Source organism: Cynara cardunculus, unplaced genomic scaffold (assembly GCF_001531365.2).
Source record: "Cynara cardunculus var. scolymus isolate 2C unplaced genomic scaffold, CcrdV1 Un_Scaffold_2491, whole genome shotgun sequence".
NCBI lineage: Eukaryota > Viridiplantae > Streptophyta > Magnoliopsida > Asterales > Asteraceae > Cynara > Cynara cardunculus.
In genome coordinates, this window is record NW_020201111.1 from 1 (window position 1) to 14,235 (window position 14,235).

At 43.0% G+C, this 14,235-nt stretch overlaps 1 protein-coding gene across 1 annotated transcript; it reads left to right on the forward strand.

Moving 5' to 3' along the window:
* Window positions 1-989: 989 nt before the first annotated feature.
* Window positions 990-13,927, forward strand: LOC112503071 (protein transport protein SEC23-like). Its single transcript, XM_025107136.1, has 2 exons — window positions 990-1,774; window positions 12,166-13,927. Exons 1-2 carry the CDS (start codon window positions 1,052-1,054, stop codon window positions 13,822-13,824), a joined length of 2,382 nt encoding a protein of 793 aa, XP_024962904.1. The 5' UTR covers window positions 990-1,051; the 3' UTR covers window positions 13,825-13,927.
* The last annotated feature ends 308 nt before the right edge of the window (window positions 13,928-14,235 follow it).

The following is a 14,235-nucleotide window of genomic DNA, read 5'->3' on the forward strand; positions in this document are numbered from 1 at the left end:
GTTTTAGCGGGGAATCCCCGTCCCCGTCCGGGTCGGGTGAACCGGGTTCCCCACCGGGTCGGGCCAAATCACCATCCCTACTTTTCAAACCTGTGAGACTGCTTCAGATTATATCATTTTGAGGGCGATATTAACAACTAAAAATGAGCATGTCGACAAGATTAATGATTAGTTGATCGGAAGATTCTGCGGAGAGGAAAAAAATTACTATAGTTTTGATGAAGCAGAAGACAATAAGAATAATTTATATTCGATGAAATTCTTAAACTCACTGACTATTGCGGTTTACCCCTCATTACCTCCGGCCCGATAATACTATTGCGGAATATCGACCTCTCAAATGGATTGTGTGACGGCACGAGGTTGATATGTAGAGGTTTTCAGCAGAATGTTATCGATGCAGAAATAGTTGTTAATCAGTATGCTGGTAAGAGGATATTTTTACCAAGAATTCCTTTATGTCTGTCTGAAGATGACAAGTTTCTCTTTAAATTAATGAGAAAACAATTTCCCGTTCGACCTTGTTTTGCCATGACAATCAATAAAGCTCAAGGGCAGACAATACTAGAATCGGTATTCTCGCATGACCAACTTTATGTGGCATTATCCAGAGGGATATCACGTGGTAATATAAAGGTATTTAATGAAACCTATCAAAAAGTTCAATCAAAAAGGAGTCTACACATCAAATGTGGTGTATCAAGAAATATTTTATGATTGTGTATGATTAAAACATGATTTTAATATTTACTTTCTTTAAACATAAATTTTAATCTTTTTAAATGAGAAATTGTATTAATTTTTTATTTTTAGATTTATAATATAACATATGAACTACCAATTATTATAAAAATAATTTAAAAAAAATAATATTTAAAAGTTGAATATATCGTGATTATTAGATTCAAATGTTTGAATACTACGCCGGCCGCTTACTTTAGAGGATTTTACCCTGCTTCCTTTAACAATCATAAACTTGGATGAAATCCTTGGTCCAAGAAAGTAATGCCAATGGAGATCGCAACTCCGAGTTAGTGTCTTGTTGATTAAAATGGATTTCGTCGAATTGGAAGCAATCGAAGGCTTGCGATGGTCATGGAATTCATGGCCAGTATCAAAAACCGAATCAAACAATCTGGTAATCCCTTTATCGATAATGCAAACTCCATTGATGAAATTCAACGAGCTCCCACTATTATCGTATGACCCATTGATCTGTTCCCGTTGTGGGTCCGTCTTAAACCCGTACGCCCGTGTTGATTACCCTTCTCGAATCTGGGTCTGCCCGTTTTGTTATCAGAAAAATTCGTTTCCAAGATCGTATGCTGAAATCGGCGAAAACAATATCCCCGCTGAGCTTTTCCCAACTTACAGTACTGTTGAATACCAATTGGGTCATCAGGGTTTGATGACTCCGACCCGGATGAATTCTAATCGGGTTCATAATTGGGGAACCAGTAATGGTTTGGGATTGACCAAGTCCAATTCTTGTTCGTTTTCTTCATCTTCACTGTCGAGTTTGGATCAGCGAGGACTAGGAGGGCGGGGTTTGGGGATTGGTCCGGTGTTTGTGTTTGTGGTGGATGCTTCTTCCAGCGAAGATGAACTTCAAGCACTTAAGAATGAATTGTTGCTGATTGTTGCACAGTTGCCAGAAAATGCAATGGTGGGGTTGATCGTTTTTGATTCCATGGTGAGGGTGTATGATCTTGGGTTTACAGAGTGTTTGCGGATGGTTGTCTTCCATGGAGAACGCAAGCTTTCTACTACCCAGGTATACTTGGTGTCATATGCATTGTATTAAAATTCAGTGTTAAATCTTACTTAAATTTGCAATTTTTTGAATTGTGACATAGTTAGAATGAACTAATGGATTGGTTATTTAAGTTGGTTCTCAAAAATCATAGTCGCATAATGCGCTCCAATGCGTGATGCGCTCCGATGCACTGGAGGCTTCACATCAGAGGGGCTGATGCGAAGCGATTCCTTGCTGCTCTCTGATGCGGTCGCATCACCTATGCATCACATGATGTGTGCATCAGCGCATCTTGCATGTTTCATGTTTGGGCTCCTTTTTCATTCTTTAGAGGTTTTTAGTTGGGCTTTTTGTAGACATGGTCTATGTGAAATTCAATTGTGCTTTGCAACGTCGATATAAAAAATAGGGAAGTAGTGATCCTATCATTCTAGAAGACATAGATGAAAGTAATGAGTGGTTGATGGGGAGGATGGAGAATGATGATGAAGATGACGATTTGGTGTTTATTGGTGATGATCTTACGTGGGATGACGTAGTAGGTAGAGCTTTCGGGACGTATAAGACTCCTCATTTCACTAGAGCATCAAGAGGGAGAGTAAATGATGATGGGTCGGGTCCATCAAGAGCTAGAAGTGCTAGAGGAAAAGGACATGCTCTTTAGGATGAAGATGATGAAGTTGAGGTGGAAGCATATATTGGAGGGTTTGATAATGATGAGGGAGATGAACCCATGTTGGGGTTTGATGATGCTGATCTTAGGGGCTTGGTTTTAAAAAGCGTGATGCGGTTCGAGGCGGTAAGGGTCCTGGAAGCCGATGCGGATGCGCTTGCATCACGCACGTGATGCGCCCGATATTCAAAAAATACTTATAAATTAATTCTACATATCGATTTCTACCTTAAAAATACTTACCTATCAAAGTACTTCATTTATAACATAAAGTAGTTCAAAAAGTGGCATTAGAATCTTAAAAAGTTCGTGAATCGGAATAAGAAAATACACAAACTACTACCATGAAGAACACAAGTAAATGTCTATTAGTCCCCAATCCCAAACTAAATAATGACCAAGTAACTAATACTCCCCAAAATCAGCATCATCAAACCCCCCCCCCAACACGGGTTCATCTCCCTCATCATTATCAAACCTTCCAATATCTGCTTCCACCTCAACTTCATCATTTTCATCCTGAAGAGCATGTCCTTTTCCTCTAGCACTTCTAGTTCTTGATAGACTCAACCCATCATCATTTACTCTCCCTCTTGATGCTCTAGTGAAACGAGGAGTCTCACACGCCCGGAAGCTCTACCTACGTCATCCCACGTAAGATCATTATCAATAAACACCAATCATCATCTTCATCATCATTGTCCATCCTCCCCATCAACCACTCATTACTTTCATCTATGTCTTTTAGAATGATAGGATCACTACTTCCCTCTTTTTTATATCGACGTTGCAAGGCACAATTGAATTTCACTTGAGAGGGACTTCTATTTTATTAGGTCATTATTACGTTCTATTTTAATCTACAAAAAGCCCAACTAAAAACCTCTAAAGAATGAAAAAGGAGCCCAAACATGAAACATACAGGATGCGCAGATGCACGCATCGTGTGATGCATAGGTGATGCGACCGCATCAGAGAGCATCATGGAATTGCTTCGCATCAACCCCTTGATGCGTTACCTCCAGCGCATAGGACGCATCGGAGCGCATTATGCGCGCATTTTTAAACCAAGTTGGGGAGTATTAGTTAGGTGACTTGGTCATTTAGTTTAGGGATGTGACTATTAGACATTTACTTGTGTTTTTCATGGTAGTAGTTTGTGTGTTTTGTTATTCCGATTCACGAACTTTTTAAGATTCTAATGCCACTTTTTGAACTACTTTATGTTATAAATGAAGTATTTTGATAGGTAAGTATTTTTAAGGTAGAAATTGATATGTAGAATTAATTTATAAGTATTTTTTGAATACCGGGCGCATCACGTGCGTGATTCGAGCGCATCTGCATCACGCATCGGCTTCCGAGAACCTTACCGCCTTCGACCGCATCGCGCTTTTTAAAACCAAGGATGGGAACGTCACTAGTTGTAGGTAAATAAATAGTGTCTTTGCCATATGAAGGAAATACCACCAATAAAAGACTTCCCTCTCCAACTGTTGCAAAGCCAAGGAGCCTTGGTGCAACGGTTTTGCCTTTTTTACTATCCCCTTTCTTTTGATGGCTGCATAAGCTATTACTATTTTATATCATCCACCAAGTTGAATTGGTGACATGATCTCATAAGACTTCCAGTTTAATATAAACTGATGTGAGTAGGCTTTTGACAGTTGTTGATAGAAGTCCGACAATTGTTTGTATCCATAACAAAAGCATTTAAGCAACATAGAGGATAATTAACCTTGGATTGGAAGTGGACCTTTTACATGTCTTTGATCACAATAGGCATGTTGCTACAGATTCATGTAGTTTTGGTTGTTTAGAGCTGTTTGAATATCCGATCAGTAAGAGTTGCAGCTCACACAATGTGTGTGTATGGGGGGGGGGGGCTGGTTTCGTGTTGCATTGGGGTACATGCTAGAGTTATGTATAAGCACAAAATCCTTTMTTTTGCTAGGAAACCACAACAAATGCTTTGATGTATAGATTTGAAGGGCTCTCGAATTTCACACGTTTTTAGTTAACATTTATCTGGGGAAAGTAAGAGCTCAAGGGGAGGTCTGATTAAGCTAAACGATGAAGGTTAAGTTACTAGAGTCCTCTGATAGTTAGAGGGTGTGTGCTATTCCTTATTTGTTCTATGTTACTATGTACCTACCTCATACTATTTATTGCTCCTTTTCTTCTTCTTTTCTTTCCGTTGCTTACTATTTACTAGTCTTTGTCGATTCGGATGAGCTATCTAACTCTTCCCTTCTGTAGGAAAGCAATCTTTTTAGTTACATACAAGGAAACTATGAGAAAGATTGATTGCCATAACAAGGTTTCAGAATATCCTTATTAATATAACAAAGTTTGAAATTTTTATATCTTCTACCCATTTTGACTGGTAACCTGCTGTTCGTGTGACATTTAGTGACGTGGATATGTGTTGACAAAAGGTTTATCGCGAAGTGGAAGATAAACTTGACATCTACGTTATCAGATGTTACAAGTTAGCATGTTATCGGTCAAAATGCGAAAACATAGGGAATTTGAAACTTTGTTACATTAAATAGGATATTTTGAAACTTCGGTTACATTGATCAAGAATTTCGTTTTGTTATGCCAACTAGGAACCAAGGCAAACTTCGTTGCATTTTGCCCATTGAAAATGGAAAATCAAGAGGGAGGGGGGGATATTTAGGAAAAGATTGGAATGCGGTAGTTATGATAGATAAGAGCCTAAAACTAATATAATTGGTATCAAGAGACAAGACATGAAATTATATTAGCCGAAGAACTGAATATGTCACTTCGATAGGCTTTTGAATGTCATCAATGTAGATGCATTAGTGATTATGCTTTTCCGTAGGCTTGAATGAATTTATAAGAAGATAAATACAGGGAGGACGTTAAAGAAGTCATCTAGGTTGTGTGAATGAGCAAGAAACTTGGGTTAGATCTCAATGATCATTGAAAGAGGTTGACATCAATACATGCTTTGAAATGATCCGCAGGAGTTTGAGTTATGGCGATACCAATCAAGAATAACTGTTTGAAGTAGCTCACTGTTTGTTGGTTATAAACACTTATGAGGATGACTGTCACATAATAACCTTTAATGAGACGTATCATTACCCCCGCCCCGAAGATTCACCTTGTCCTCAAGGTGAAAGGCAGGGAACTGCTCCACCACCTGATCCATCAGCTCCCATGTGGATTCCTCACGTGTTAGGCCCTCCCAATGAATCAAAACTTCCAAGCCTTGATCACCTTTACGAGTCCCGAGCACATCCACCGGACGACAACCCATCGTCATACCGTCAGCCAAACCCACAAGCAGCTCGCTTTCAACTGCGAAACATGAAACACAGGATGTATGGTCGAGGATGGCAGCAGTTTCAATTTATAGGCAACCGCTCCCACCCTTTCCAATACCTCAAAGGGTCCATAAAACTGTGGAGCCAACTTCATATTAGCCCGATGAGCCACCGAAATCTGTCTATACGGCCTTGTCACCCACCTGAAAACAAACATCTCTCTGCTTGCCATCTGCACGAGTCTTCATGAGTTGCTGGGCCCGATGCAACTGTACCTTAAGTTTCGCTAACACCTCATCACGTTCCCGTACATAGCGGTCCACCTCAAAAGTAGTCGCCGCCCCCTGATCATAACCCAAAATACTTGGAGGATCCCGCCCGTATAACACCTTGAAGGGTGTCGTGCCAATCGAAGAATGGAAAGAAGTGTTATGCCAATATTCTGCCCATGGTAACCAACGCGTCCATTGTTTTGGTTTTGAGGAAGAAAAACACCGCATATAAGTCTCCAAACAACGGTCAACCACCTCTGTTTGTGCATCCGTCTGGGGGTGGGTAAGCTGTACTCCTGCCCTGATATTTAAACAACTCCCACTAGAAGTGGCTCACAAACACACGATCTTTGTCAGACACAATCGATTTAGGAACCCCGTGCAACCTCACAATTCCACGGATAAACTAGACTGCCATCGAGGCCGCTGTGTACGGGTGCTTCAGAGGAATAAAATGGGCTGATTTAGTAAGCCTGTCCACCACTACCATTATTACACTGTACCCCTCGACTTTGGTAACCCATCGATGAAATTCATCGCTAAATCTTCCCAGATATGATCAGGTAAAGTCAAGGGGCTGAAGTAGTCCTGCCGGTGCCAAGTTTGAATATTTGTTTCGCTGGCAGACATTACATTCCGAAATCATTTTAATAAATAATAATGTTCCGCCGCATACCAACCCAATGCACTTCAATCGCCATCCGTTGGTACGTCTTTTGTATACCTTCATGCCCCCCCTTGTCGCCCCACAATGCATCTCCTGGAACAACCGTGATGTCCATCCCGAAGTACGAGGAATAACCAAACGTCCCTTGTACCGCACATGCCCATCCTTCACAGTATATCCTTCGAGCCCGTCCTCCCCGTTCGTAATGCGTGAACGAAGGTGAACTATTTCCGGATCAGAACGATTAGCATCCAGTAAACCTTCATCAGTACTAACCCGAGACACGGTCAAGCTACTCACCTCGATCCCCGTTCCCTGACGCGACAGTGCATCGGCAGCCCCGTTCTCACTACCCGGTCGATATATAATCTCGAAATCGTATCCCGACACCTTAGAGATCCACCTTTGATGTTCACCCGCGACCACCCTCTCTTCTAACAAATATTTCACGCTCTTTTGGTCGGTAATAACCATAAAACGACGGCCCAATAAATACGGTCTGCATTTCTGCATGGCCATCACAATAGCCATTAATTCCCTTTCGTAGACAGATTTAAGTTGCGCCCTTGGGCCTATGACTTGGCTGAAGTACGCGACCGACTTACCTTTCTGTATCAACACTGCCCCTACTCCCTGCCCTGAAGCGTCCGTCTCTATAGTAAAAGTCTTCGAGAAATCAGGCAGAGCCAAAACAGGCACCTTAGTCATGATATCCTGCAAGTTTCAAAAAGCCTGGGTGGCTTTTTCGGTCCATTGGAAACTGTCCTTCAGCAGATCCGTTAAGTCCCGCGCAATTTTACTGTATCCCTTCACGAATTTCCGATAATACCCCGTTAGTCCCAGGAATCCGCGTAATTCTCGTATATTCTTCGGAATGGGCCACTCTGTCATGGCTGTGATCTTATACAGGTGCACCATCACCCCGTTGCTGGTAACAATATGGCCCAAATAGTCAACCTGGGTCTGCCCTAATACACATTTCTTGCGGTTACAGTAAAGTTTCTCCTTCCGCGGGCAATCAAACACCGTAAGTAAATGATTCCTGTGTTCGTTCATGTTTTTACCGTAGACTAGAATATCATCAAAGAAAACCAATACGAACCTTCTCAAATAGGGCCGGAAAACTCGGTTCATTAGCGACTGAAAGGTGGAAGGTGCGTTAGTCAACCCAAATGGCATGACTAAAAACTCGTAGTGACCCTCGTGTGTCAGGAAGGCTGTTTTATGTACGTCGCTCTCCTTCATTCTTATCTGGTGGTAACTGGATTTTAGATCAAATTTACTAAATGTCGTTGCACTGTGCAGTTCGTCCAATAATTCATCTATGACCGGTATCGGGAACTTATCCAACACTGTTGCTTTGTTTAAGGCTCGGTAATCTACATAGAAACGCCAACTACCGTCCTTTTTTTCACTAAAAGAACGGGACTTGAAAATGGGCTTATACTCGTTCGAATCACCCCAGCCTCAAGCATTTTCCCGACCAATCGTTCAACCTCGTCTTTCTGCAGTTAGGGATATCGGTAGGGGCGCACGTTAATGGGTTCTGTGATTTCTTTGAGAACAATAGCGTGTTCATGATCCCTCGGCGGTGGGAAAACTGCAGGTAACACAAACAGATTAGAGTAATCTGTCAGTAAAGAGTCATGTGCAGGCCGCCACCTCATCAATACTCGTCGGGGACACCAAGTAAGTCTCGTTGATATCTGGTCACGGGCCAGGGACTGAAGTGATGCCTCAGCCATTCGCAGCCCAGGTTCCCCTTGCAAGGTGACCCGCTCCATGCCATTCATAAAAGTCACGGTCAACTCACGCCAGTTCACCCGTGTATCCCCCAGTTTCCGTAACCACTTCACCCTTAGTATCACGTCCGTGCTGCCCAACTCTAGGGGATAGAAGTCCTCGATCACCCGTAATCCCGGTAAAGACAATTCTACAATTTTGCAAATATCATAACACTTATCCGTCTTCCCGTTGCCCATGGTGACGCCTGTCTCCTTCTGCCTCGTAACCCGTAGCCCCAACGATTCGACCAACCGTAAGGACAAAAAATTGTGGGTTGCCCCACTGTCAGTTAGTACCACAACCTTGGATCCTTGTATATTACGGCGAAGTTTCATAGTGTGGGGAGATGTCATGCCCACCACTGAGTGTACTGACACCTCCACCGCATCTAAGTGCGCGTGAGTTTCCGGTGTTACCTCTTCCCCCTCGTCATCATCATCATCCATTAACATGATCCGCAGGGCTTTCTCGGGGCAACGGTGTTCGGGTGTGAACTTCCCATCGCATCGAAAACATAAGCCCTTAGCCTGTTTATCCGCCAGTTCCGAATCCGTCATCCGTTTAAACGGCTATTTGTTACCCCTGTTGTCAGTCGTTGAGTTCCCGTTGGTGTGGCGGCCGGCAGCCGTGAGCCCCCCCCTCGGGTCCGCACCGGCTGACTTTTGTTTTTCCCTTTTTTTCGCGTTCCCGGTGCTGACAGTTTTATTTTCATCCACCATAAGAGCTAGTTGAATCGCCTGATCTAAGTCCATTGGTTGAAGCAACCTCACGGAAGTTCGTAGCTCCGGTTTCAACCCTTTTGGGAATGTACCCTGCATAATCTTCTCAGTAATACCCCTTAGCTGTGCCAATAATGTTTCAAATTTCCCTATATACTCGCGTGCCGACCCTTCCTGTTTAATTGCCAAAAATTGTTCGTATAGGTCCCCTTCCTGAGATGATTGGAACCGAGCCAACAACCGGCTTTTCAATCCTTCCCAGTAACGAAACGGGTGCCTATCATCACTCCATTGGTACCATGCGAGGGCCTGTACCTTCAACCCCAACACCGCCGCCCTCAACTTCTCCCCCGTAGTAACAAATCCCTGAACGTCGAAAAATCTTTCCATGAGGTACACCCACCCATATGCATCAATTCCATCGAACAGGTGCATCTTCAACTTACGAAGACGGGAGTCCGTTGCGGGCACCCACACCCGTTCCCCCAAAGGTCCTGAGCCCCTTCCATACCCGCTGCCAAACGACTTATCAGTCTCAGAAAAAGAAAATGTACCCGACTCCGGAAAAGGAATTTCCTGAGTGCCGATGGGCTTGTTCGATTCCTTTGTCGTACTACTGGTTGCATGCCAAGGCGGCAGGGGCGCCCCATTCTCATTAAAAATCAAATTTGATTGCTGCATTATGGGCCGTGTGGTGCAATCGGTGAAGATTGGCGATGGCATCGCCGCTGTCGGTGGTGGTGGCGACTTCAACGCTTGGAATTGTTGCAACATGACCTTCATCATCTCCGCATGTCGCTTCTCTGTTTCAGTGCACAACGATTCCACGGTGGCCTTCAAGTTTTCGAATCGCTGCGTCGTGTCAGCGCGGAACTGATCGGCCGCAGCCTTCTGTTGGGTCAACTCCACTTCAAGATCCTGAACTTTGGTCATGGTGGCGTGGACAAAATCACAGGCGCATGACCGATGCTCTAATACCAATTTGATACGAATCAAATTGGCAAAATCAAGACTAGCGGCCAAAAGGTACTGCTAATCGGATGCTTACGGATAAATCCTAGAATTCGAGAACCAGGGAATCTCCAATGTCAAACGACAAGAATAAAATATCTGAATGAATGCAAATAATGGGGTGGCCGGCCCCCTAAATAAAGCCGTACCCTAATCCAACAAAATAGGAAAATATATTTATCCTAATAAACTAATTAATATCTATCCTAATCAACTAATTAATTAAGAATAAGTAAATTGCAAACAGCCCCCTCTACTTGTTTCGTAGCCTCTCTTTTGCGACGCTGATATATCCGACCCCAGTGTGGGTCGGGCTGAGACGTATCAAGCAACTACTTATATTTGAGGAGATATTGGAATTTGGAAATCTAGTGATGGAACCTTTTTGTTTCCTCATTTGATTCTCCATTCGCACTAAATAGAATGACAAGAACAGGTAATATAATTTTAACAGTATGTCAATGACTAAATATCCATTGACCAAAAACCAAAATTGGAAATATTTATATGATATCCTTACAATATGAATGGAAACAAACAGTTACGTTAAGGAAAATTGTGCATCTTCTATTATGACCTAATTATATAAGCCTAAATCTAAACAAAAAAACTATCGAATACATGATTTGACGAAGAAGACGACTGACCTCGAAGTCTAAGATTGACAAAGAAGACGAGACGACTGGTGCTGAGTGACGATTGAAGAAGACAAAGGTTGACCGCTGAGTGGCTTACTGGCTCACTGCTCACACGATTGATGAAGAAGACGACTAGGGTCGATTGACGAGGGTTAGTTGATGAGGACAAGGGTCAATTGAGTAAAGAACTAAAGATTGTGTGACGGTGTGAGTTGTGACACTGTGAGACGCATACGGCAAGTCGGCAACGGCGTGGCGTCAATGAATGAGTTGGTCGAATCTTGAATGTCGATCAATGAATCCAGACTCCAGGCCATATATGGTCCAAGTCTAAGTGTATAATCAAAGCCCAAAGCCCAATTGCCCAAATAGTAAACTATCAATATACCGGGTACGGGGCGGGCGGGGATACAATACCTGGCCCCGGCCCTGGCCCCAACCCCGGTTTGCCCCTACCGGGGATCCCCGGCCCCTGACCTGGTACAGTTTTAGCGGGGAATCCCCGTCTGGGTCGGGTGAACCGGGTTCCCCACCGGGTCGAGGCAAATCACCATCCTTAAGATGACGCGATCAATAGAGAAATGAAAACTAAAAACATAGTGTATTGGATGACTTTTTTTAGTTGTCATAAAGTTGAACCTATAACATGAAAACTAAATATAATTAATGTATATTTTTTGGCAGTCGGTTCAGTCCATACCACTTAAAAAAGCATTTAAACCGCATACTAGATCGGACCGGACCGCCACACCGCTCAAACAGCTAAAAATGGTCTGGCTTGACCGGTTTGAGCAGTCCAACGGTTTTTCTGAACACCCTAGCTGTCCTGGATACCCACAAAAGAACATGTAATATGGTACTGGGCGACCAAAAATATCACACTTCATACCAGAACCCCCTATTAGAAAATATACATGAATTTGTCGGCTTATGCAGATGTTTCAGTCAAGTAAGTCGAATGAACCTTTAAGTAGCCGCAAAACAAAAATGGTGGAGAGATGAAAATGGTTACATACTGATCGAATATACTGAATCCAAGACGGATATATTTTAGGAAGAAGATATAGCCTAAAATGTCACCATGGAAGAATGACTCAAATGTCCTTGATTGTAATCTTGATGGAAGGGTAGGAATGATTCGTATGGTTTGTAGGAATTAGTGGGTGTCTATTTGATTGGGAGTCTGTATATTTATATGTGTGTGTGTGTATTTCTTTCATTAATACGTTTAAATTGTAAAATAGGTGAAATTGAAACCCTTATGAAATTTCCATATGATGTTCATATTTCCAGTGGATTTGTGGTGTTTCGAACACTCGTAATTGTTTATTTTCTTCAATTTCAGATCATCGATCTTCTGGGGATCCATACTTCTGTGAGGCAACATCTTGGAAAACCACAGGGGGTGCAAAAACATGGCTTTGTTCTACCAGTTTCTGAATGTGAGTTCAATATTACCACCGCCATCGAAGACATACACGAGTCGTCACCACTCACACCGGGCCATCGGTCTCCACGTTGTACCGGTGCTGCAATACTAGTTGCTGTAGGCCTTCTAGAAGGTTGCTCGACCACCACCGGGTCCCACATAATGGTATTCACATCTGGGCCCGCAACTATGGGACCAGGATTGGTCGTGAGCCAAGATCTAAATCAATCGATCAGAACTCATCGAGACATAAACACTGGTCATGCTCCTTTTTACTGGAAGTCTTGTGAGTTCTACAAACAAATATCGGAGAAATTAACAGATTTATCGATGGTGCTCCATCTGTTTGCATGTTCTCTGGATCAAGTTGGAGCAACGGAGATGCGAGCAGCAGTTGAAAGATCGGGTGGATTCATGATGTTGGCGGAATCGTTTGAATCGGATCAATTTAGAAAATGTTTGCGTCACATTTTCTGTCGTGACAAAGAAGGGTTCTTGAATATGTGTTTTGATGCAACTATCAAGATAATTACCACGAAAGATGTGAAAATATGTGGCGCGATCGGTCCGTGTGTTTCGCTCCGGAAAAAAAACGGTTCAGTGAGCGATAAGGAGATCGGTGAAGGTGGAACGAACATTTGGAAGCTTGGAACGATGACCGATAAAATGTGCATTGCATTCTTTTTTCAAGTAAGTGAAGAGCAGAAAGCGCAGCCGGGGACTGCGTTCTTTATACAGTTCATAACGAAATACCGACACGGAAACATGGGAATTCGCAAACGAGTAACGTCTGCCGCAAGACGGTGGGTCAGTAGCGGTGCACCAGAAATCGCTGCAGGGTTTGATCAAGAAACTGCGGCTGCAGTCATGGCTAGACTTGCGGTTCACGAAACTGAAAAGAATTTCCCCCGAGAGGTGGTGAGATGGCTTGATAAGGAGCTAATTAGTTTTGCTTCCAAGTTTGGAGACTACATCTGCGAAGATCCGTCATCGTTTCGTCTTTCTTCGAATTTCTCGCTCTATCCGCAGTTCATGTATCACTTACGAAGATCTCAGTTCATTGACGTGTTCAACAGCAGTCCGGATGAAACCACATTTTTCCAGCTGACGTTAACCCGTGAAGGGGTTGTGGGGTCGTTAATAATGATCCAACCGACGCTTTCCCAATACTCGTTTGACGGCCCTCCAATTCCCGTTCTTTTAGACGTTTGCTCGTTATCCCCTGATGTAATTCTGCTATTCGATTCCTACTTTTATGTTGTTATTCACTATGGGTCCAAGATCGCTCGATGGAAGAAGCTGGGGTATGACCGAGACCCAAACCATGAGAATTTTCGAAAGTTGTTGGAAGCACCGGAGGTGGAGGCGGAGCAGCTAGTGGCTCAACGGATCCCAGTTCCAAAACTGGTGAGATGCGAGCAGCATGGTAGTCAGGCTAGGTTTCTTTTAGCCAAGTTGAACCCTTCCGCAACGCATAAGTCGAGTTATGTGGATGGGTCGGAGGTTATAATGACGGATGATGTGAGTTTGCAAGCATTTATCAAGCATTTGCAAGAATTGGCGGTTCAAGGTTGATTCTAGTGCTGTCGTTGTTGTTGTATAGATAGGTTTCTGCCTGTAGAATCATCGTAGGAACTATGTGCTTTATGTCTATATTTGATACAGTTTTTGTTATATCGGAAAACATAGTCTCGAATGGTTTGTCGTTGTTTATTTGGGTCAGGTCGGAATGACCAAATTCATGCATCAACAACTTGTACGTTGATGTTGAGTAATTCATGCATCAACGTCTTATACACTGATGTTGGGTAAACCTCTGTCTGAATGATCAAATTCATGCATCAGTGACTCGTACATCGATGTTGGGTAAGCCTTTGTAGGAATGACAAAGTTCATGCATCAACAGCTTGTACATTGATGTCGAGTAAATTTATGTCGGAATGACGAAATTCATGCAACTACTTGTACATTGATGTTGTGTAAACC